At 47.3% G+C, this 22,793-nt stretch overlaps 1 protein-coding gene across 1 annotated transcript in view; it reads left to right on the top strand.

The window, feature by feature from the left end:
- The window catches only part of CNDP1 (carnosine dipeptidase 1 (metallopeptidase M20 family)), a 49,544-nt gene that overhangs the window by 11,167 nt on the left and 15,584 nt on the right, over window positions 1–22,793 (top strand). Inside the window, exons 2-6 of the mRNA XM_011975888.1 lie at window positions 11,306–11,431; window positions 13,669–13,818; window positions 15,200–15,362; window positions 16,544–16,632; window positions 19,798–19,998. Of these exons, the coding sequence (XP_011831278.1) occupies window positions 11,306–11,431; window positions 13,669–13,818; window positions 15,200–15,362; window positions 16,544–16,632; window positions 19,798–19,998 (729 nt within the window). The remainder of the gene's footprint in view (window positions 1–11,305; window positions 11,432–13,668; window positions 13,819–15,199; window positions 15,363–16,543; window positions 16,633–19,797; window positions 19,999–22,793) is intronic.

Here is a 22,793-nt window from a genome sequence, read left to right as displayed (position 1 = left end):
GGAAGGACCTCCCCTGGAACCTGCAGAGGGAGCCCGGGCCCGCCAACACGTGATTTAGGTTTCTGGCCTCTAGAACTGCGGGAGAGTCAAGCCCTGGTGTTTGACCCCCGCTTTGGGGTGCTTTGTTCCAGCAGCCTGAGGAAGCTAGTGGAGACCCATGGGAGAGCCCCACCCTCTCCTCGAACCGGCCCTTGTTCTGGACTTTACATTTGTTGATCTTTTGTTCAAAGCCAAAAAGTGGCCTGAGATGCCATTGCCCAGAGGTGGCCAAGCCCTGGAGTCCACCCCCGCCTTTAACCAGGGACCTTGGTTCACAGGCATCAGGGATGCCTAAAGTCCTGCACTTTGAAGTCAAAGTAACTTTGCTGTGAGTTGAATGTGTAAGATAACACTTTAAAGGCTGTGTACATAATTGCAGGTTTCTAGAAAAGAAACGTGTTCTTTGGTGCCGTCTGCATTTTGGTGTCTCCACCCTGGCCCACGGTCCCACCAAAACCCTGCCAGGCTCTCTTCTCCTGACTCTGTGAGAAATCTCTGCTTTCTTCCTCGCCACCCTTCCTCTGTCCCCAGTCCGCGTCTCAACAACCCGTTCCCTCAGACCCTTCTCCTCCTCTCCGCTATTCTGCAGCCGGCACATCTCAATTTCACGTGCTGCCCCCTGAGATTGTACAGTCTCCCCTGCAGGTATTCTGTAAACATCCTATCGACACTTTTACCCAGAAATCACTCAAATGAGATTTAAAGGAAGAAGAGCCAGTGGGTCTGGTGTGGCCACAGCTATGAGATCTCCAAAGGCGATTTTCGCCTTGGGTTTTGGCTCCAGCATCAGGCACAGCCTCGTGGATCCCTTAGGATTTACACCTTTCACCCCTCAAAACCGAGAGCCATGTCCTGCTCCCCCATTGGCAACACGCTCTTGCCTCTGAGGAACTCACAGCCCAGCCTTATTTGATGACGCCACTGTCCCTGGTAGAGTATACTTCAATGTATCGATTTAACTGTCATGAGATTCTGGCCTGTTGGAGAAATAACTGAAATCACTGGTTATTTCATTCACTCTTTTTTGTCATTGTTGTTTGGCTGGCTGTGTCATTGTGCTACAAGCCGCTGTTATGTTTCTAGATGACGGAAGGTTCTGGAAGTGGTGCAGAGTGGTGCTGTGCTGTCTCTCTGGCTGATGTCTGACGAGACTCAGATCCCCGTCCAGACTGTGGGGAGTAAAAGTGTCTGAAGGGACATTGTTCCCGTTAGCATCACACCAGCCTCACATCCTGACAATGTGAGCTTTCTTTTCCCCACCGCCTACCCATGAGGACCCCAGACACAGGTGGGAGCACCGAGGGCCCACCTGGGCGGCTTGGCTGCTGGACTAGCCATCTGCTGCCCAGGAGTGAAGACATCGTACAGTGCCTTGGGCTGTGATGTGCCAGATGTGGTATCGTCTTGTGCCACCCCCCGAAGGCACTTCGTAGGTACCACATGTGGTATTCTCTCGTGCCACCCACCCTGAGGGCGCATAGTAGGTCCCACTGTCCCTGCTTCAGAGCCTGTGTCCTGAGTCAGCCAGTTCCTAAGTGCTAGCCCCTGAACTTTAGGCCAGCTCTCCCTGCAAACCACGAAAACAACCACCCCGTGACTGGCACTCAGTTCCTCCTCCATCCCCTGGCTTCGGTGGTCTCTGACTTCTTGCAACTCTGCTCAGCGTTCAAGGAGCAGCTCTGTGAGGATCCTAGCAAACTGAGTAAACTTTGTTAGTTCCAGCCATTTCACGTGGTGTGTGGCCTCACATTGTGGGAATGAGTCTAAACTGAACTTGGCCTCAACCAATGTTCTTCTCCGGGGTCAAACTCACAGGTTAGGCCAGACTAGAGGATGATGGAGGGACTCACAGTTCTTGGGATTTTCTGGGGAATTGTGCTCCCTGGAGTTTGTCCAGGCTGCTGACTGAAGGAAACCACGCCCTCGCTGATTCCTCCACGGGGTCTTGCTGCCAGAGTGAGTTAATCAATCTGCAGGAGCCACGTTGGCTCAGCTCTGTGCCCACAGGAAACCAACAGAATCCAGGAAAGCCTGTTTTTGTTGTTTATTAAAAATCCTGTGATGGTGAGATAAACTAGGCTACTAAAACATTCTTTTCTGTGTTACAACAAATTCATCAGAGCAGACCCAGGACAGAGCAACTTCTATAAAACAATCCCACAAGGACTCTTGACTAGGAGGTCAATAGAATTCTTGGTATCCGGGATGACTGACCGGCACTGAGGTTTCTTCCCCTGAACAAGGGTCTGGCTGATTGGCCATTGTGTGGACACCAAGGACCCACCCTTGGCCTGAGGCTTTGTGGGAGGTGGAGGCAAGAGTGCTTTCTTTCATTTTCTATTCTTTCTTCTGTTCAACACCCCAAATAAACAAAAACAACCAGTGCAAAAGTGGGGTTTTCCCACAGCACCCCTACTCCATCCTCCTTTAGGGGTACCTGCTCCTCTCCTGGCAGGAGGCAGAAGTGTCCACGTTAAAGTATCTTGGGCCACTGTCAAGGCCTCGATCAGCGGAGCCCACAGGGCATCCAACTCTCCAGTTGTTAGTGAGAGCTAGGAGAGAGGTGGAGGTGAAGCCAGTGCCAAGGTGTGGGAGGAGAAAGAGAAGAATGATATGTCAAGACACTAAGAAGACTCAGGAAGTGCCCCGGGACCTCTCACTTTGGGGAAGGGCAGGTTGTGATGGTAACACAGCAGAGGATGTAAACCTCCCCTAAGAGTTACAGTATTTAGAAAGAAGGCTCAGCACAGGGGCACTTGGAACTTTTGTTCCAAATCTAAAAACCTAAGGACAACCAGCTGGGATAAACACAAGCCTCTGCAGCAAATGGGGTTCCCCTCAGGGTCCCATAGCCAGTGGGAGCTTAGCACCCTCAGCTGGACAACTGCCCACCCCGGCCATTCGAAAAGACTCTCTCAGTCCAGGACTCACCCTGCGCATCCCTAACCCCAGCCCCCCGCAAGTGCAGCTTCCTATTCTGCAGCTCCTCTTTCTTCTTTTTGCAAGGTCAAAAGCCAGGAATAACCTTTCTGCATCCCTGGATTTTCACTGGGTGATGAGAGTTTGGATCTGTGTCACTGCCAAATCTCATGTTGAGATGTGATCCCCAATGTTGGAGTTGGGGCTTGAGGGGAGGTATTTGGGTCATGGGAGTGGATCCCTCCTGGCTTGGTGCTGTCCTCACAATAGTGAGTGCGTTCTTGCAAGATCTGATTGTTTAAAAGTGTGTGGTGCCTCCCACTCTTGCTCACGTCCTTGCCATGTGAGGATCCTGCTCCCGCTTCACCTTACACCATGGGTGAAAGTTCCTTGAGGCCTCCCCAGAAGCTGAGCAGATGCCGGCACCATACTTACACAGCCTTCAGAACATGAGCCAATTACACCTCTTTTCTTTATAAACTACTCAGCCTCAGGTATTTCTTTATAGCACTGCAAGAACAGTCTAACACAGAAAAGTGGTACTGAGGACTGGGGAATTGCTATAAAGATACCTGAAAATGTGTAGGCAACTTTGGAACTGGGTAATGGCCAGAGGTTGGAAGAGTTTGGAGAGCTCAGAAGAAAACAGGAAGATGAGGGAAATAGTTTGCAGCTTCTTATAGACTGGTTAATGGTTGTAACCAAAATGCTGATAGTGATTTGTGCAGTAAAGTCCAGGCTGACGTGGTCTCAGATGGCAAAGAAAAACTGATTGGGAACTGGAGCAAAGCTCACGCATGTTATGCCTCAGCAAAGAGCTTGGCTGCATTGTGTTCATGCCCTAAGGGTCTGTGGAATTTGAACTTAAGAGTGATGACTTAGGGTATCTGGCAGAAGAAATTTCTAAGTAGCAAAGTGTTCAAGATGTGACCTGGCTATTTCTAACAAGTTATGTTCAGATGTGGAAGTGAAGAAATGCCTTAAAGTTGGAATTTATATTTAACCCTTTTCTTGGTTGCCCCACGAATATTCACCAGTGGCACTTGTGGCTGCAGCATTTACCCTGAGATAACTTTGCCATAAACTATCTTGCTTTTATTATTATTCTCACATCACTCTAGTATATTGACTTTGGAAACAACAGACATCATTCTATTTAGGGCATTCTGGTTTTTGTTAGTGGTATTTCCATTTACAAAATGTAGTAATTTTCAACTGCTGAAAATGTCAAATCCTAGAAAATGTAGCATTCCTGCATGTGATGTTAACATTGTTCTTGAACAATTGTGGGTCGAAGATTCATTTGATGAATCTGAAATAGATGATTCTGATGATTTAGTTGATTCTGATGTTCTGTTTAGAAAGAACTCCATGAACAGTTTTTATATTTTATTTTCACATTGAAAATCAGTCAGATTTGCTTCAACCTCAAAAAGTGAGTTTATGTAAAATTAAATGAGCGCTGGCAATGAGCTGCACTTTTTTTTTTTTTTTTTCTAAATGGGAAAAAGATTAAAAGGAAAGCAGAGCATAAAGCTTGGGAAATTTTCAGCTTGGCCATGTGGTAGAGAAAGAAAAATCATTACCAGGAGAGGAATTTGAACAAGTTGCAGAACAACCGCTTGCTAGAGAGACTTGCATAACTAAAAGGTAGCCTAGTGTTAAAAGCCAAAAAAAATAAGGACATGGTCTTGATGGCATTTCAGAGACCTTCGAGGCAGCCCCTCTCACCACAGGCCCAGAGGCCTCAGAGGACTAAATGGTTCCATGGGCCAGACCTGGGACAGCACTGCTCTGTACAGCCTCAGAAGGCTGCTCACCACATCCCCACTGCTCTAGCTCCAGCTGTGTCTCAAAGGGCCCCAGATACAGCTCAGTCCACTGCTTCAGAACTCGCAAGCTGTAAGCCTTGGCAGCTTCCACATGGTGTTAAGCCTACAGGCACACAGAGTGCAAGAGTGAGGGAGGCTTACCAGCCTCCACCTAGATTTCAGAGAATGTATGAGAAAGCCTCAGTGCCTAGAAAGAACCTAGGGGTGGAGGGGTGGAGCCCTCACAGAGAGCCTCTACTAGGACAGTTCAAAAGGAAAATATGGGGTTGGAGTCCCCACATAGAGTCCCCAAGGGGCACTACCTAATGAAGCTGTGAGAAGGGGGCCATCATACTCCAGACCCCAGAATGGTAGATCCACTGGCACCTTGCATCCTAACCTTGGAAAAGTCATAGCAGTGGAGCTTCCCAAGGCCTTGGGAGCCCACCCCTTGCAGCAGTGTGCCCTGGATGTGGGACATGGAGCCAAAGGAGATTATTTTGGAGCTTTAAGATTTAATAACGCCTCTGCTGGGGTTTAGACTTGCATGGGGACTGGAGCCCCTTTCTTTTGACTAATGTCTCCCTTTTGGAGTGGGAGCATTTACCCAATGTCTCTACCCTGATTGTATCTTGGAAGTAAATAACTTGTTTTGATTTTACAGGCTCATAGGTGAAAGGAACTCATCTCCAGATGAGATTTTGGACTTGGGAGTTTGGAGTTAATGCTGGAATGAGTGAAGACTGGGGGACCATTTGAAAGGCATTATTGTTTTTTATTTATTTATTTTTTTTTTTTTTGAGATGGAGTCTTGCTCTGTTGCCCAGGCTGGAGTGCAGTGGCACGATCTCTGCTCACTGCAAGCTCCGCCTCCCGGGTTCACACCATTCTCCTCCCTCAGCCTCTGGAGTAGCTGGGACTACAGGCACCCACCACCACGCCTGGCTAATTTTTTTTTTTTTTTTTTTTTTTTTTGTATTTTTAGTAGAGATGGGTTTTCACTGTGTTAGCCAGGATAGTCTCGATCTCCTGACCTCATGATCTGCCTGCCTCGGCCTCCCAAAGTGCTGGGATTACAGACATGAGCCACCATGCCCGGCCCATTATTGCATTTTCCAATGTGAGAAAGACATGAGATTTGAGGGGCCAGCAGCAGAATGATCAGTTTGGATACGTGTACCCGCCCAAAACTCATGTTGAAATGTAATCCTCAATGTTGGAGGTGGAGCCTGGTGGGAGGTATTTGGGCGCTGTCCTTGCAATAGTGAGTTTATGCAAGATCCAGTTGTTTAAAATGTGTGGCACCTCCCCTGATCCCTCTTGCACCTGCTCTGACCGCATGACCTGCCTGTTCCTGCTTCACCTTCTGCTATGAGTAAAAATTCCTTGAGGCCTCCTCACAAGGTGAGCTGATCCTGGCACCATGCTTCCTGTACAGCCTGCAGAACTGTGAGCCAATTAACCCTATTTTTTTTTTTTTAAGTAAATTACCCGCCACAGGCATTTCTTTATAGCAATACAATAAGAACAGCCTAATACAGGTAACTAGTTCAAGGTCAAGCACAACTGAACACACACACACACACACACACACACACAAACAAAAACACAAACAGAGGCGTGGAGGAACAGGAGGAAAATGGATGGAGTCTCCGATCCCACTCAGATGGTGAAGGGGGGATTCATGCCCAAAGTCAATGTCCATGAACCTGGATAGCAGGCTGCCCTGCTCTGTGGAAAAGGGAGGGAGGATGAAATCATGCACTTCCCCTTGTCAGATCCCTGCTGTCACGGCCAGTCGTCAGGTCAGGGCATCAGGTCAGTCTTTTATTTGAGACCAGGGCTAAGTTGCTCTCCCAGGGCCAGAGGAGGAGGAGGCTCCTGCTGAACCTGAACTATTCTGTCCTTACAATAATCACTGTTTTCATATTTTTTTCCTGCAGCTTATTTCCTTCTTCCAACTTTCCTTTTTTATTTTTCACTGGAGAGGAACACCAAATTTTTTTTAATGGAACTTGTCTGAAGGAAAAATAAAAGCTCAAATGTTAATGTAGATGGATCGATTGCAAAAAAAAAAAAAAAAAAGAGGTAGCCACTGTTGTCTCCAAGAGCCTTTATTGAAGCCTTCCTCGCACCTGAGCTCCCTCTCTGGCTACTGCAGGGCCAGAGGAGTCTCTCCCACAGACGATCTGCCGACCCTGGCTCCTGGCTAAGTCCCTCAGAGCTGGGCTGGATCCGGCTTCAGCCTTCTGAGTGCAGGGCAGCCAGGGAGCTCATGAGCGGCTCATCAGCACCACCTACTGGACGCAGTTCTTAATCAGCTCATGAATGGGCATTGCTCACCTTGACCTTGCTTTTAACCAATGCATAGCTTCCTCTATCTACAGTTTTCATACTCCATAATGCATTTGTATTGTCAAATGAGTGGCTATAGCTATGATTATTTGTATAATGACTGTATTGTGATATAATTCTTATACCTTACAATTGACCCATTTAAAGTATGCAATTTTAATGGTTTTTAGTATATTCAGAATTGTACAACCATTGCACAATCAATTTTATAACATTTTCATCACCCCAAAGGCACCCCTATTCATTAGCATTCCCTTCCTATTTTCCCACTGGGTAACCACCAATCTACTACGTTCTGTCTCTATGAAGTTACCTACTCTAGACTGTTACGTAAATGGAATCACAATACATGGCCGTTGTGTCTGGCTCATTTCACTTAGCACAATGTATTCAAAGTTTGTCTGCATTGTAGCATGTGCCAGTACTTCATTCCTTTTTATGTAAGATGGAAATCATTTTGTATAGCCAAATAATATTTCAGTGAAATATAGATTTTATTTATCCATTCATTCATTAATGAACATGTCTTGTTTCTGCCTTTTGGCTACTATGAATAATGCCGTTATAAACCTCATGTACCAGTTTTTGTGTGGACATATGTTTTCACTTGTCTTGGATATGTACTCCGGAGTAGAATTGCTGGGTCATATGGTGACTCTATGTTTAATAGATTAAGGAACTTTCAGACTGTTTTCCACAGTGACTGCAGGCTTTTGACTTCCCACCAGCAGTACATGAATGTTCCAATTTCTCTACATCTTTGTCAAAACTTGTTAGTGTCTGGCTTTTTAATTCTAGCCATCCTAGTGGGCAGGAAGTGGTGTCTCATGTGGTTTGATTTGTGTTTTCCTGATGGCTAATCATGCTAAGCCTAAACTTTCCATGTGTTTATTGGCCATTTGTATATTGTCTTTGAGAAAACATTTATTCAAATCCTTTACACATTTTTAATTTGGCTTTCTTTTATTATTGAACTGTAATTGTTATTTATATTCTCAACATAAGTCCTTTATCAGATATATGATTTGTAATCCCCCCCACCCCATGCACACACACATTCTATGTGTTGTCTTTTCATTTTCTTGATGATGTTCTTTGATGGACAAATGTTTTTATTTTTTATGAAGTCCAATTTATCCATCTTGTCTTTTGGTGTCATATCTAAGAAACCATCACCTCATCCAAAGGTAGGAAGATTTACAGCTATGTTTGTTTGTTTGTTTGTTTTTAAGAGTTTTATGGTTTTAGTACTTTCATTTAGGTCTTTGATCATTTTGGGTTAGTTCTTATATATGGTGTGAGGAAGGGGGTGAAACTTTAACATTTGCATGTGGATATCCAATTCTCCCAGCATTCTTTATTGAAAAGACTATTTTTCCCCCATTGAATGATCTCTGCACCCTTGATGAAAATCAGTTGATCATAAATGTGAGGATTTATTTCTGGGTTTTCAGTTCTATTTGATTGATATGTATGTGTGTCCTTAAGCCAGTTCACTCTCCAGAATATTTATAACTATTCTTAAACTTTACAATTTCCTCTCGATTATTCTCCAGCAAAATTCAGACTCTTATTAGAATGTTTTGATACATTCTCCTGCTTCAAAAAGAGGAAACTTCCAGAGGTTAAAACTTCTGCCCCGAATGCCTGCCCTTCCCCAAACTTACCCTTCCTCCCCGTCAGTGTTCAGCACCAGTTTCCTCCCAGACGCTGCTGTTGACCACCCCCACCCCATGATGGGACATGGTCTGCATTTCACGGCATGTCTGACTGCTTTCCTGACAGCTGGTGAGCTCTCTGTCTGCTCGGAGCCACACATTTTTCTATAGCTCTTTGGTTGGGTCCTCAACCACTGTGAGGCTTCCAGTCCCTGATGACCGTTGAGGGAATTCAGGCTCAGAGAGGTACCCGAAGGAGCACAACTGGGATCTGGCAGGGCTGAACTTGGTGCTGGCCCTCCTGACTGTTAGGCCTGTGGTCTCCCTGTGATGCCACCCTGACTGCACTGCTTTATCCACATGCCCTCACCCAGCATTGACTCTCACTCTGCTGCCTTGTTTTGTGAACACAGGTTCTCTGTGGTCGCTCAGATTTTGTGCCAGCTGAATCCTAGCTGAAAAGTTCTTGAAGCCTGAACATCCCTGTAGCATTTCAGTGATGATCTGACAGGAGGTAGAACAGCCTGGGAGCGACTGTCCTTTTGGGCATGGGATGGATTGACCCCAGGTGCTAAGTGACACTCTGGTTAGGGAGATGCACTCTTTCTTACCATCTGGGACATTTTCAGTAGGACCAGATGTTTTGTTGGAAGTGAATTCCTAGAAGAGACAGAACACAGCTCCCTGTGCACAATTTCATTTCAGATGCCTGTGCAATGTGTTGGGGGGCTCATCAGTTTGGATGCTCCCCAGCTCACCTTTGTTCCATGGGGGCTTGAGGCCAAGCGATGGGCAGGGGCATGGAGGAAGATTCAGCAATGCATTTGGGAACAGGTGGAAAGTGATGGAGGGGCCCTGCATGGTACCCCAACAAGGGAGGAGGTCTGGTTGGAGAAGCAGGTGGGATCCACCATGTAAATCCTGGGGGGCATGGGGATATTTGCTTTACCACAAGGACAATGGGACCTCTTGGAAGAGCTAAAACAGGGAGTCTTGCAATCTGCCCTACCTTTAAAAAGATCACCCAGGCTGCTTCGTGGAGAGTGGATTAGGGGAAGCCATGAAAATGACAGAATGAAAAGAAAAATATTCAACCAACTGCTTTTCAAACAGCCTTGCAGATGCTCCATTGTAAAATAAGCAGCATTGGCGGGGCCACATCCGTAATGAGCGTCCTCTCGTTGTGAGCACACCTGTCTCTCAAGGTCTCGGGGATGGCACTGAGACTTCACCAGCCTAGTTCCCTTTGTTTTCCCTGTAACCCCTGCTCACCTCCACCTATGGAAAGGTGGGCATTTAAAGAATCATAGATTAAACAATTATAATTTTATAATGTAAAACATCTCAAACATTTAAAACGATAAAAGATGGGATTCCAGAGACAAAACTAACAGAGACAGGCTGGGTTAAACTCGCCCCTCCTTCCTCCTGCTGCAGGAGGGTGGGTTTGGCTTCTAAAGTGGAGCCCAGCTGGTCTCCTGGGGATAGCGGGTGGCTTTCCTAGCCAAGAACCTGGCGTCGGGGGTCTGACCAAAGGCTGCAGCCCCCTTGGTCCTTCCCATCCCTCACTCCCTCCCTCCTCTTCTCCAGCCTCTGGTGGCGGGGGCTTCACTGGGGGAGATGGTGCTAATGGCCCCTCCAGATGTGCAGGTGGCCCCTGGGCCTGATGCCGGCAGCTCCCACTCCAGACAGGGCTCTGGGGGGCCTCTGTGAAGGGGTGACTCTTGCCCACTTTGCCACAGGACCTTCCTGTCGGGCGTCAAGGAGGAATGCTGGCTCTCAGGCTCTCGAGGACTCCCAGGTGGAGTCATTCCAGCTGTGGATGGGCTGGGGAGACTGAGCAGGGGTCAGGGAGGGGAAAGGAGGGAGGAGGCAGGGTTGTGGATGGGTCTCTCAGAGACGGGGTTTCACCATGTTAACCAGACTAGTCTTCAATTCCTGACCTCAAGTGATCTGCCCACCTCGACCTCCCAAAGTACTGGGATTACAGGCACGAACCACCACCTCAGACCTTTCTCTTCCTTTCTTGTTAAAGTACTGTGATTTCAGGAGCCAGTGGAAAGAAATCCCACAACACTGGATTTTAGGCATTGCTCAGAAATTCCTTTGTCTAGTGCAGTAGTTCATCACACATGGAAGATTTTTGCGTGTTTGTTTTCAGTTCTACCTTGCTCTTTTCTGTCTTGTAAAGATCGTCCTTCACTCCTGGGCAGCAGAACTGGCCTCCCCAAGGGGCCAGGAGGAAACACCTTATCCTAGGAATAAATGGAATGATGTTATTTAAAGATGAGCTTGTTAACTCGATTTTTGTCTTATTAAAATTCTTTAGCATTGGAAATAAAGTGTTTGGGGAAAGACGTAGCAAAAAATAACATGTTTGGTTCTACCGCCTTGTGTTATTTTATTCCGACTGACTGGAGGCAGCTGTGTGAGATAACAACCCTTCTTGAGGAATTTGGAAGGTCCAAAGTCCAACGACTGGTGCTGATTTTCATTCGTTCCTCCTGTGTCAAACCCTTCCAGGCTGCGTCCCTGCTGGCCGTGCTGCTGCTGCTGGAGGGAGGCATGTTCTCTTCACACTCCCTGCCCCCGGCGCTGTTAGAGAAAGTCTTCCAGTACATTGACCTCCATCAGGATGAATTTGTGCAGGTAGGAGAAGGAAACTGCACACAGAATGCATGGATTACCTCCTTTGGTATTTGGGTGAGACAATTATTTGCTTGGAGATGTGGATATTTTTGCCTAATTCCATTTAAAATGCCTGTGACTGCTCATTGGATTAAAAATCTTCAGTATTCATTAGATGGATGGAAGAGATCCCTCCTAGCCATTCCTCCTGCAAAGGGCACTGTCTCTTCATATCCAGCACACTTGATCCAGGGATGTCCACGCAGGGACGACCAGCACCTCCACTGAGCTCGAGTCTGCCCTGGTCCATCAGGTCGCCCATTCCTAATGCCACCTGACGTTATTGTAAGGCCTAGGCAGAGCTGGGGAGCCAGGGAGCTCTGCAAAGTTCAACAGCAACGTTTTTTATTTTGTAGTATGTGTGCAATAGGCATTTTATCTCCTCCATTCGTTCATTCATTTATTTATTTGTTTTGAGACAGAGTCTCGCTCTGTTGCCCAGGCTGGAGTGCAGTGGTGAAACCCCAGCTCACCACAACCTCCCAGGTTCAGGTGATTTTCCTGCCTCAGCCTCAACTTCCCAAGTAGCTGGGATTACAGGCACCTGCCAACATGCCCAGCTAATTTTTGTGTTTTTTCAGTAGAGATAGGATTTCCCCATGTTGGGCAGGCTGATTTTGAACTCCTGACCTCAAGTGATCTGCCCTCCTCGGCCTCCCAAAGTGCTGGGATTGCAGGCATGAGCCACCGCGCCTGACCCTTTTTTTTTTTTTTTGTTATTATTTTTTGAGACAGGGTCTTGCTCTGTCACCCAGGCTGGAGTGCAGTGGCACAAACACAGCTCACTGCAGCCTCGACCTCCTGGGTTCAAGTGATCCTTCTGCCTCAGCCTCCCAAGTTTATAATCCTCTGCTTCACCCCTAATTCACCATACAGGGTCTGTACATATACGGGGTGGGAGTCGGGTAAAGTAGAGGGAGGGTGAGGTGGAACGGCAAAAAGAGGGAGGCCTGGGGAGCAGGAGGAGACAGGAGGAGGAGTGGGAAGGCAGGAGCTTGCTGGAGCCCATAGATTCACCAGCTGCTCCCCAGCCCCGCTCTCCTAAGCTCTCTTGTCCCCTCTGTGGCCGACTGGTTCCATCCCCACACACCCCCACACATGTGCACACTGATGTGGTGTTGTCTGTGCTCACCAGACTGGGAGCTCCTTGAGGTCTCCCTGAACTTTGTACCCCAAGCCCCCTAAGTCCCTCAAACATACCCAAATCTACTGAACTTAGGGAGAAGCCAGCAGTCTCTGTTCTGTAAATTCCAGTTTAAAAATGTAAAACATAATATTCATTAGGATTAGATAAATGCCTTCATAATCAAAATGAAAGCACTACAACCAGGATAGAGAGATCAAACTCAAATGAGTCAGGAAGAGAAGTGTAAGATCAGTAAATCTGTGTAGTTTTTCATAAAAATGCTGACTGTCTCAGTTTGAGCCACTCAGGTTCCAACACCGGTGTGTGAATGGTTCTTATCAGTCATTCATATCAGCCAGCACTGCTGGAGTGGCCGCCAGGTGCCCGGCACCAGGCTGAGGCTTGTGCCCACGTTACCTCAGTGGTCCTCGCCATCACCCTATCGTTAGGGAGCGTTACTTTCTTGTGCAGGTGAGAACACTCAGGCTAAGGGAGGTTAAGGAATACACCCAAAGTCACACAGCTATGACAGGCTGAGTTTAAGCCCGACGTCACAGTGCCCGTGGGATCCTAGGAGCGCAGGGAGGGGCGGGCCGGGGAATCTAAGTGCAAAGCATGTCAGAAGGGACCTGCAGCCCAGCGGAGGCCACTGTGGGGTTCAATCATGGCCCGGAGGCTTCCAGGGCCAGGTGTGGGAAGCAAGGAGTCCTGGAGAAAGCTGAGAACCCACCGGCTCTTCAGTTCTTAATTAGAAACAGTGGGTGGGGACTTGCCCTTCTTGACAGCCCTGGGGAACCCAGCGAGGACCCAGACCATCATCTTTCTCCCAGCCCACCCTGCCTGACCTTCTAGACTAACCAGGCGTCTCTGGCCTCCGGGTTCCTGATTAAAACCCCAGCTATTCTGTCTGTTACTCTTGAATGTCACAGTGTTCACTGGCACTGTCATAGGTCCTCAGGTCCTCAATCAACAGAATAGCACCTGGGGACTCGCCATCTCCTGTCCTCCCCTCGCTGCCCCCAGAGCAGATGTGGGACCCCCATGCTAATGGCCTGCTTACTCTTCCTCCTAGACGCTGAAGGAGTGGGTGGCCATCGAGAGCGACTCTGTCCAGCCCGTGCCTCGCTTCAGACAAGAGCTCTTCAGAATGATGGCTGTGGCCGCGGACACACTGCAGCGCCTGGGGGCCCGTGTGACCTCGGTGGACATGGGTTCTCAGCAGGTGCTGTGGTGTTCCCGCCCACCGAGGGAGCAGCTACTTCTAGACGTCAATTGTGCCTTCCCGGGGGTGGCAAGGGAGAGGCTCACCCTGATCCTCAACCAAAACCCCCCAATTCCTAATGAAGATGAAGCATTCCCTTGGTCTCGAACGAAGCCGTGTTACTGCTTTCCAGTCCTATCAGGACTCCAGGGCTGGGACGGGCTCTTAGAAGCCAGTGCAGATGACAAGTGAAGGTCCCTTTATTATGGAAAGGACCCCCTTGTACTCTTCACTTCCTGGACACAGGTTCCAATTTCTTCCTTACGGAAAAGGAAATTGTCCTTTTCTTTAAATTCATATGCATCTTTCTCAAAGGCATTGTATCTGGAGCTGTGTTTTTTTCATCAGAACCGTCTCTTAGAACTCTACTCCATCATGAATGTCTTAAATCTAAGCACCTGCTGTGCTTATTTTAGCCCTGAGGAACCTTGGGATCATCCACATTTTCTAGGATTTGTCCACCTATTTTAAGCCAGTTGTCATCTGCATTCTTTTTCTGTTTGTTTGTTTTGAGACAGAGTCTCGCTCTGTAGCCCAGGCTGGAGTGCAGTGGTGCGATCTCAGCTTACTGCAAGTTCCACCTCCAAAGTCCCGGTTCAAGCAATTCTCTTGCCTCAGCCTCCTGAGTAGCTGGGATTTCAGGCGTGCACCACTACGCCCAGCTAATTTTTGTATTTTTATTAGAGACAGGGTTTCACCATGTTGGCCAGGCTGGTCTTCAACTCCTGACCTCGTGATTTGCCCGCCTTGGCCTCCCAAAGTGCTGGGATTACAGGCATGAGCCACCGTTCCCGGCCCATCTGCATTCTTACTCAAGAGCACATTCAGCTAATGCTGCTAATTGTCAATGTGGATCTAAAGAAGCGCTTTACTTTTAATTAGGTTTTATATCTTAATTAAAAGCGTCTTGGCTGGGTGCAGTGTCTCACACTTGAAATCTTAGCACTTTGGGAGGCTACGGCGGGCGGATTACTTGAGCCTGAGGGTTTGAGACCAGCCTGGGCAACATGGCAAAACCTGTCTCTACCAAAAATACAAAAAGGTAGCCAGACGTGGTGGCGCACGTCTGGAGTCTCAGCTACTATGAGGAGGCCGAGGTAGGAGAATCACATAAGCCTGCGAGTGCGCCACTGCACTCCAGCCTGGGCGCCGGGACTGAGACCTGTCTCCAAAAGAAAAAAAAGTGTTTCATGGGACTCATTTTAGAGATGGAGAAACTGATGCTCAGAAAAATGACATGGGCCCAGGGATAGCCTGGCCAGGACTCCCAATATCATGTCTTTGAATTTTCTGGAAGAACAACACAGCGTTTTTAAAAATGTGATTCCTGATCATTTTGCAGCTGCCCGATGGTCAGAGTCTTCCAATACCTCCCGTCATACTGGCTGAACTGGGGAACGATCCCACAAAAGGCACCGTGTGCTTCTACGGCCACTTGGACGTGCAGCCTGCCGACCAGGGCGATGGGTGGCTCACCGACCCCTACGTGCTGACGGAGGTGGACGGTCAGTGAGGTACCCGGGCTACAGTGCGGAGCTGCTGTGCTTGCAAGATTGAAGGGGTGAAGATGTGGCTCTGTCCCTGGATTTCGGGTCTCTCCCTGTCATTAAGAATGCACAGGCCCGGTGCGGTGGCTCATGCCTGTAATCCCAGCACTTTGGGAAGCCAAGGTGGTTGGATCACTTGAGGTCAAGAGTTCAAGACCAGCCTGGCCAACATGCAAAACCCCGTTTCTACTAAAAATACGAAAAAATAGCTGGGCATGGTGGTGGGCGTCTGTAATCACAGCTACTTGGGAGACCAAGGCAGAATTGCTTGAACCTGGGAGGTGGAGGTTGAGATCACACCATTGCACTCTAGCCTGGGTGACAGAGCGAGACTCTGTCTGGGGAAAAAAAAAAAAAAAGCCTGGCATGCTGGCACATGCTTGTAATCCCAGTTACTTAGGAGGCTGAGGCAGGAGAATCACTTGAACCTGGGAGGCAGAGGTTGCAGTGAGCTGAGATGGCACCATTGCACTCCATTCTGCCTGGATGACAGAGTGAGACTCCATCTAAAAAAAAAAGAAGAATGCATAGAGAGGCGGCTCTCATAGCCTACTGATTGGTTCACTGAGGCTGGTTTTCTTTCATTTGTGAAAAAAAAAACACACTTTTGTGCCCCTGGACGGAGGTTCTTGAGTTGTGAGGAAAACAGTTGTCGAGGCCACACACTTTCCTTTTGAACAGTATCAAATGTAATTCGCATTTTATAAAGAAAAAGAAGAAAGGTTAATAGAGATATACACACATATTTTTTTCATTCTTCTACTAATTGTAAAATCCCAAAATGAGAAGCTATGCCACATGGCACTCCGCAACAAATCCCCGGTGGGTCTCTTCAGTGAACTTGGATAAAAGAGCTAATTATTGTTAAGGACAGTGGGATCTGTCTATTGCAAATTTACTTGTCTTATCTGACTAGCTGACGACTGTACTATTTGTCAGGGAAGAGATCCAAGGATCTCTTGTGTACGGTCTTATTTGTACATAAGAAATCATACTTTGCAATTTCATAGCAAGATTTGTGCCTGGAATATTATTATAGAAAGCACTGTTAACATTAGTACCCATGAAACGACATTGGTTTTTAACTCCCGTGGCAGAGGTGTCCACACTTCCTGAACATTCTTCTTCCCTTTGTAAAGGGAAACTTTATGGACGAGGCACAACCGACAACAAAGGCCCTGTCTTGGCTTGGATCAATGCTGTGAGCGCCTTCAGAGCCCTGGAACAAGTAGGTGACAGCTGTGTTCGGGAGGGAGGAGGAGGAGGATGGTAACTACAACTTACTTTGAGTTGTTTGCTGTGTTCTGAGCAAACTGCCTTAGGTCACTTAATCACTCCAACAGTCTTTGGAGGTATGTGGACAATTGTATCCATTTTACAGATAAGGACAGTAAGGCTTGGGAAGGTCAGAGAACTTAACCAGAGCAGTGCAGCTGGTGGCAGGGCTGATACTTTGAGGATGGATTCCAGCCTGCACTTTTAATCACGTTAAAAAACAAGACACAGCCAAAGACACAACAAGCCTGTGGCCAAGCTGCTATCTGATGGGACTTGTCTTTTTTTGTTTAATCCTTATTTTATCTTATCTTGTCTTTTTTAATCTTCTTTTTCTTCTTATCACAAAGTATGATTTGTTAGCAGAGACAAACACACATTTTTTAAATGTATCGGCTGCTTTGCAAATGATCAAGATAGGAATCTCCATGACATTCCGCAGGAATCCTTGGATCTCTTCCCTGAGAGCACAGTGGTTCTCTTTAGATGTCCAAATAAGGGCTCTGGAGCAGAGGCAGGGGTACAGATTTGAGGAGGTGGGTCCCCTCTTTCCGGCTTCCAGAGGACATTGTTGGTGGACCCAGGTTTGTACCTTTAACTATCTCATGTTTCAACACAAGGATGGTCTTATCTCAAGGCACTCTTCTCCCGCTCGTGGCGAATGTACTTAGACACCAGCAGAGGACTGGATCTAGCTGTGTGAACTTGGGCAAGTGACTTGACCTCTCTGGGCCTCGGATTCTGTTCTGTGGAACAGAACCAGGTCAACCTTGGGGTATGGTTCCATCTGCCCTGTCCTGGGCACCGCCTCAGCCCTGTCCAAGGCTGCAAGGCCCTGAGGGCCGAGGGGCCTCCCTGGCACCCTGTCCTGCAGAGAAGACCCGGGCTTCTGGGGTGTCTTTTCCTGAAGATTATTTCATTAGGTGCCGGGGGCTTCCCTCAGAAGTTTATTTTCTCCTGAGACATAAGCAGATGGAGGGGACTTAAGTACTCTGACTCCACTCCTGAATCTCACAGAAGACGCGCTCAGGAAATCAGCACAGGTCTCAGCGGCGTCCTGCAGACCACTGCAAAGCTGTCTTCTTATCCATGAAGCTCACACCACCCATGCCCTGAGCATTCCGTGTGGCTTTGGTTTCTTTCTCTGTCTCCCTCCCTGTTTTTCCTTCTCTCCTTTCTTTCTCTTTCTTCCTCTCTCTCTCTCCTTCTAAGGGATAGCAATATTTATAAGATTGTTCCGATAAAAAGGCCAAAGTCTGTTTTCCTTTATAAATTTCAACTCTGAAAATTACACAATCACAAAGAAAACAGAAGAAATATTCACTGCCCTGGACACGTCAGTTCATCTCTGAGCCTCACTTTCCTCGTCTGTGATCAAAGTGGGAATGGCAGTTTCTACCTCACAGGCTTACAGGGATTCAGTGAAGAAATATCTGCACTGGGGGTGGTGTGTGAGGTCCTTCGAGAGTGTCCCCTTCTTCCTCCCTCCCTCCCTTCTTCTCCTCTGCCCGCCTTGCCTACAGAGCTCTTAGGACACATTCCCTCCTTGGGTTATTTTCTAGGAGGCAGAGTGAGTACTAATATCCATATTTCACAGGTAGAGCAGTGAGCTACCAAGGGGAGGCTTGGCAAACCCAGCTGCTAATGCATGCGGCCTGCATGCTGAGTGCTATGGGCTTGTATTTTATTAAAAGTGACTTGCCAGAAAATTCTTAGGATTTCCAACTACTCTTCAGCAATTGTTTGCTAGTTCAGTGTTCACACAGAACCTTCAGATATTAAGATTTCAGAACTTCAGATGGACTTCCTAAGACACACAGAAACACAAGGGATACATATGAACAAATCACTGTCCCCCAAAAGCTCTTCTCCAACTGAATGACTGATTTTCTAATTTTCTCATTTTAATTACTACGTAACTTATTATTTTCTCATCCATAATCCTGTGCTCATGTTGCATTTGTTAATCTGTGGTGAGTCAAGCCCGCTCATTAGAACTGATTATAGTGTGTGCATGCTGTTTATCTGCATGTAATCACTTTTAGAGTTCTGCACGCATCCTGTGCTCTAGGAAAAGACTTTGACCTCTCCTCTTAATGTGGTTCTCAAAGATATGAAGTTATAAATTATAAAGATACAAAAAGATCAAAAGCAAATGGGGGAAGAAGCGTGTTGTAAAAATTTTAAAGGAGCTATTCCTTGCCCTAATATTAACTAAAAAAAAACCCTCAAGTTCCATTTTGTTGCAAGATCAAAGCCTTTGAATAAGTTAAAAGGCAGATTGAAATCACAGCTGAAAAATAACAGATACTTGAAGTAAAAATTAACCTGAGGCTTAACAATCTTTCAAAGGAGAAATTTCTCCTTTTTCATGTTCAGAATTATGAGGACAGAAAAGCGATTTGTAATTGCCTAACCTTTCTTGAACAATTCCTTTTGGGGAGAAAGAGAAAAATGCCTCCCTCTGCGGCCACACGGGGAAGCTCTGTAGTATAGAATGTGCTTTCCTGTAGATGCTCCTTTCCCCAATTCTTCATCATAGCATTAAATTGTCAGGACATGTTGGAGGGCACGCACCAGGCATTACCTTGAATTCTCCTTCACAACCATAATTACGACTCCATTGCTGTAACAGAACTGTGGGGAATGCACATTCATACATTGAATGTAAATAATAATTTCATGTGTTTATGTTATATGCAAACAAATAGTGGATCTTCAAAGGTGAATGGGCAATGTAGTAGTCTGTTTTCACGCTGCTGATAAAGACATACCTGAGAGTGGGAAGGTTTAATTGGACTTACAGTTCCACATGGCTGGGGAGGCCTCAGAATCATGGCAGGAGGTGAAGGTCATTTCTTACATGGCGGCAGCAAGAGAAAATGAGGAAGAAGCAAAAGCTGAAATGCCTGATAAACCCATCAGATCTCGTGAGACTTACTCACTATCATGAGAATAGCACAGGAAAGACTGGCCCCCATGATTCAATTACGTCCCCCTGAGTCCCTCCACAACATGTGGGAATTCTGGGAGATACAATTCAAGTTGAGACTTGGTGGAGACACAGCCAAACCACATCAGGCAACTTGTGCAATTTTTTTCTTCTGTTGTTACTTAGGATCTTCCTGTGAATATCAAATTCATCATTGAGGGGATGGAAGAGGCTGGCTCTGTTGCCCTGGAGGAACTTGTGGAAAAAGAAAAGAACCGATTCTTCTCTGGTGTGGACTACATCGTAATTTCAGATAACCTGTGGATCAGCCAAAGGAAGCCAGCAATCACTTACGGAACCCGGGGGAACAGCTACTTCACGGTGGAGGTATCCACAGAGAGCAGTGCGTGGATGGAGGCCTGTGGGGGTTGTGAATGGGAGCGCCAGTCCATTCTGGGATCTTGGAGAGGAAGAAAGAAAGCTTTCCTGAGGGCAGAGGCCTTACTTGGGCCTCTTAGGGGAGGTAGGGTGGGTGCAGAGGTCTTGGGGTTTGGGGAGGTCATGAACCCCCTGACACTTGGAGTGGATGTGGCTATGTACCTTGTTCTGGAGAGGGGATTCACAGGGGTTTGTGACTCACAAAGCAAAGCTTGGAAACTCTGGCCATGGGATTTGCAGGCAGGTATGGCAGCCACAGGGAGGTAAGCAGACTGCCTGATCAATGCAGGGGCAACTGTGCTGTGTCCTGCTCCCGGCGTGGGCCTGCTGGCCGCAGTGGCAGGAAATCTAAGTGCTGTGGTTACAGGGAAGGAGAAGGAGCATTGGTGTCGCCCGAGGCCAGTATCTGAAACCTAGCTTCTACCATGCCCAGCCTTGTGCAGGTGGCTTCATCTTGAGCCTTGGTTTCCCACCTTGAAAGATGGCACAATAACGCCCCCTCCCAGGATGGCTGTGTCATTACATGCAGCCTTTAGTTCAGGTTTGATGCATAGTCAGTTTCCTTCCCCTTTTCTCTTTTTCTAGTAATACAGGCAACCTGTGATAATGCATGAGACTTAGAAAGTCTCTCCCGGGTAAATAGCTAATTATTTCATCATTTCAGTCTGTTTTTTCATATAGCAATGTGTAGGCTGATAATCCATGCTCTATCCAATCCCTAGGCAGTTTTGAGATTCAGATGTGAGCACATACACGGAAACACATGGCTATGCATTTGAAAAACAGTGAGTGCCTTCTATTTGTCAGATAGGAGGATGCTAAGTCCCAGGGGTACAGAACTGAATAAAATAGTCTCTGCCCTCAGGAAGTTTCCTTCTAGTGAGATACAGACACTAAAGAGATGTGGGAGTGACAGAGAAAACGGGAAGCAGGGACTGTTCTCTAGAACCCGCTTTCAGGAAACATGGCTGTGAAAAGTGGGACAGAGCTGGGATGATGGCCGGAGGAAGTCCTTGGGAGGCAATCGACAGAGGCAGCAGTTGGAGACCTGGGAGGGAGGGGGAGGATTTTTGAGAACAAACGCTCTGAGGAGGTGGGAGGGAGCGAGCTCCAGACCCATGGGAGGAAAGTAACCTCTTTTGTGAGGGCCTTGAGTAGGTAGAGAGCTCCAAGTCCTAGCATTTCTTCCCTCTTAGCCTCAGTTTTTTTTTGTTTAGCAGGAAGTGAGTGTATCTGCGGTGAAGTGATGGCTTGAAGTGGTCACTTTGGGACAGGGGGAAGAGAAGGGATGGGAGGATGAAGAAGGGCCAGGCAATGTTAAGGTCTGGAGTCATCTATCCGTGCAAATTGATGGCTTCTGCAGCATGCTCAGTGGCCAGGGACAGAGAAGGCCTCGCAGGGGCAGACTGGCCCTGGGGTTGAGGTTACTCCAGAGGGTTGTGGTGGAGAAAGTAAGGAAGAGCTCGTCAAGGTGTTGAGCAGAGGGGCTGAGGTGATCAATGGTGGTATTCAGGTTGAACAGGGGAAAAAACAGAGGCAGGAGGGCAATGTGGAACATCTTGGAGGGGTCAAGGGACTGACGTCTTGATGAAGACCGAGAACAGGTGGTACAGCAAAGTTACAAGAGAGGAGGAGGAGAGCTGTCATCAGGATGTGAGACAGCCAGCTCAAGGTTTCGAAGTAAGACCGTCCATACTCCAGAGTAATTTAGCTAGCGTTATTGCCTAGTGAACTGAAAGTCTTAATGCTAAAGTGAATACACCGAAGATTGCTGTGGTACTACATTGAAGAGGGAGTGGAACACCGTAAAGACCAGCTGGGCTGGAAGGATGGGTGGGAATGAACTGAAGAATCAACTTCAAAAAAGCCCAGCCTGTAGAAACTGGTAATTGATTGGATATGGCGTACATAGGAGAAATCATGCTGGTAGGAAGTAATAGCAGAAGTGGTTGAGTTCGGGTCTAGATCTCCTGAGTTTCAGAAACTGGAAGCATGCTCAAGTGGAATGCACTGTAAGCACCCCAGAGTTTTAGGTCTGGTGTTTATGTAGTAGGTCAGACCTCCAGGGATGAACATTTAAGGGCATGGAGGTGTTAATAGTATCCCTGCCCTTAAATTATCGTGAGCACCGCATGGTCAGAGATAACCAGGTCCACACATGTTTGTGTCTTTCCACAATGTCAGGCTTTTACTGATGCTATCTCAATAATAGAAGCCACAGGCTCCATGCAGTTTCCAAGGAGGCAATTCCCCTTAGTGCCTCCCATTCACTCAGGAGTCAGAGCTGCAGGCACACAGGCCCAAGCTACTCCACAAGGCAGTCGATATTGTAAAGCATACATCGTTATATACCTAGCCAATATGTGAATGTTGTAGACTGAATATTCCATAACAAACAAAGTAACATTTACCATCAAGAGAGAAGGAGCTGGGCACAGTGGCTCACGCTTGTAATCCTAGCACTTTGCGAGGCTGAGGAAGGTGGATCATCTGAGGTCAGCAGTTCAAGACCAGCCTGCCCAACATGGTGAAACCCTGTCTCCACTAAAAAATTACAAAAAAATTAACTGGGCATGGTGGCGTGCACCTGTAGTCCCACCTACTTGGGAGGCTGAGGCAGAAGAATCACTTGAAGCTGGGAGGTGGAGGTTGCAGTGAGCTGAGATCATGTCACTGCACTCCTGCCTGGGTCACAGAACAAGATTCTGTCTCAATAATAATAATAATAATAATAATAATAATAA

Source organism: Mandrillus leucophaeus, unplaced genomic scaffold (genome assembly GCF_000951045.1).
Source record: "Mandrillus leucophaeus isolate KB7577 unplaced genomic scaffold, Mleu.le_1.0 Scaffold16, whole genome shotgun sequence".
NCBI classification, from domain to species: domain Eukaryota; kingdom Metazoa; phylum Chordata; class Mammalia; order Primates; family Cercopithecidae; genus Mandrillus; species Mandrillus leucophaeus.
This window is presented reverse-complemented; position numbering and strand designations above follow the sequence as displayed.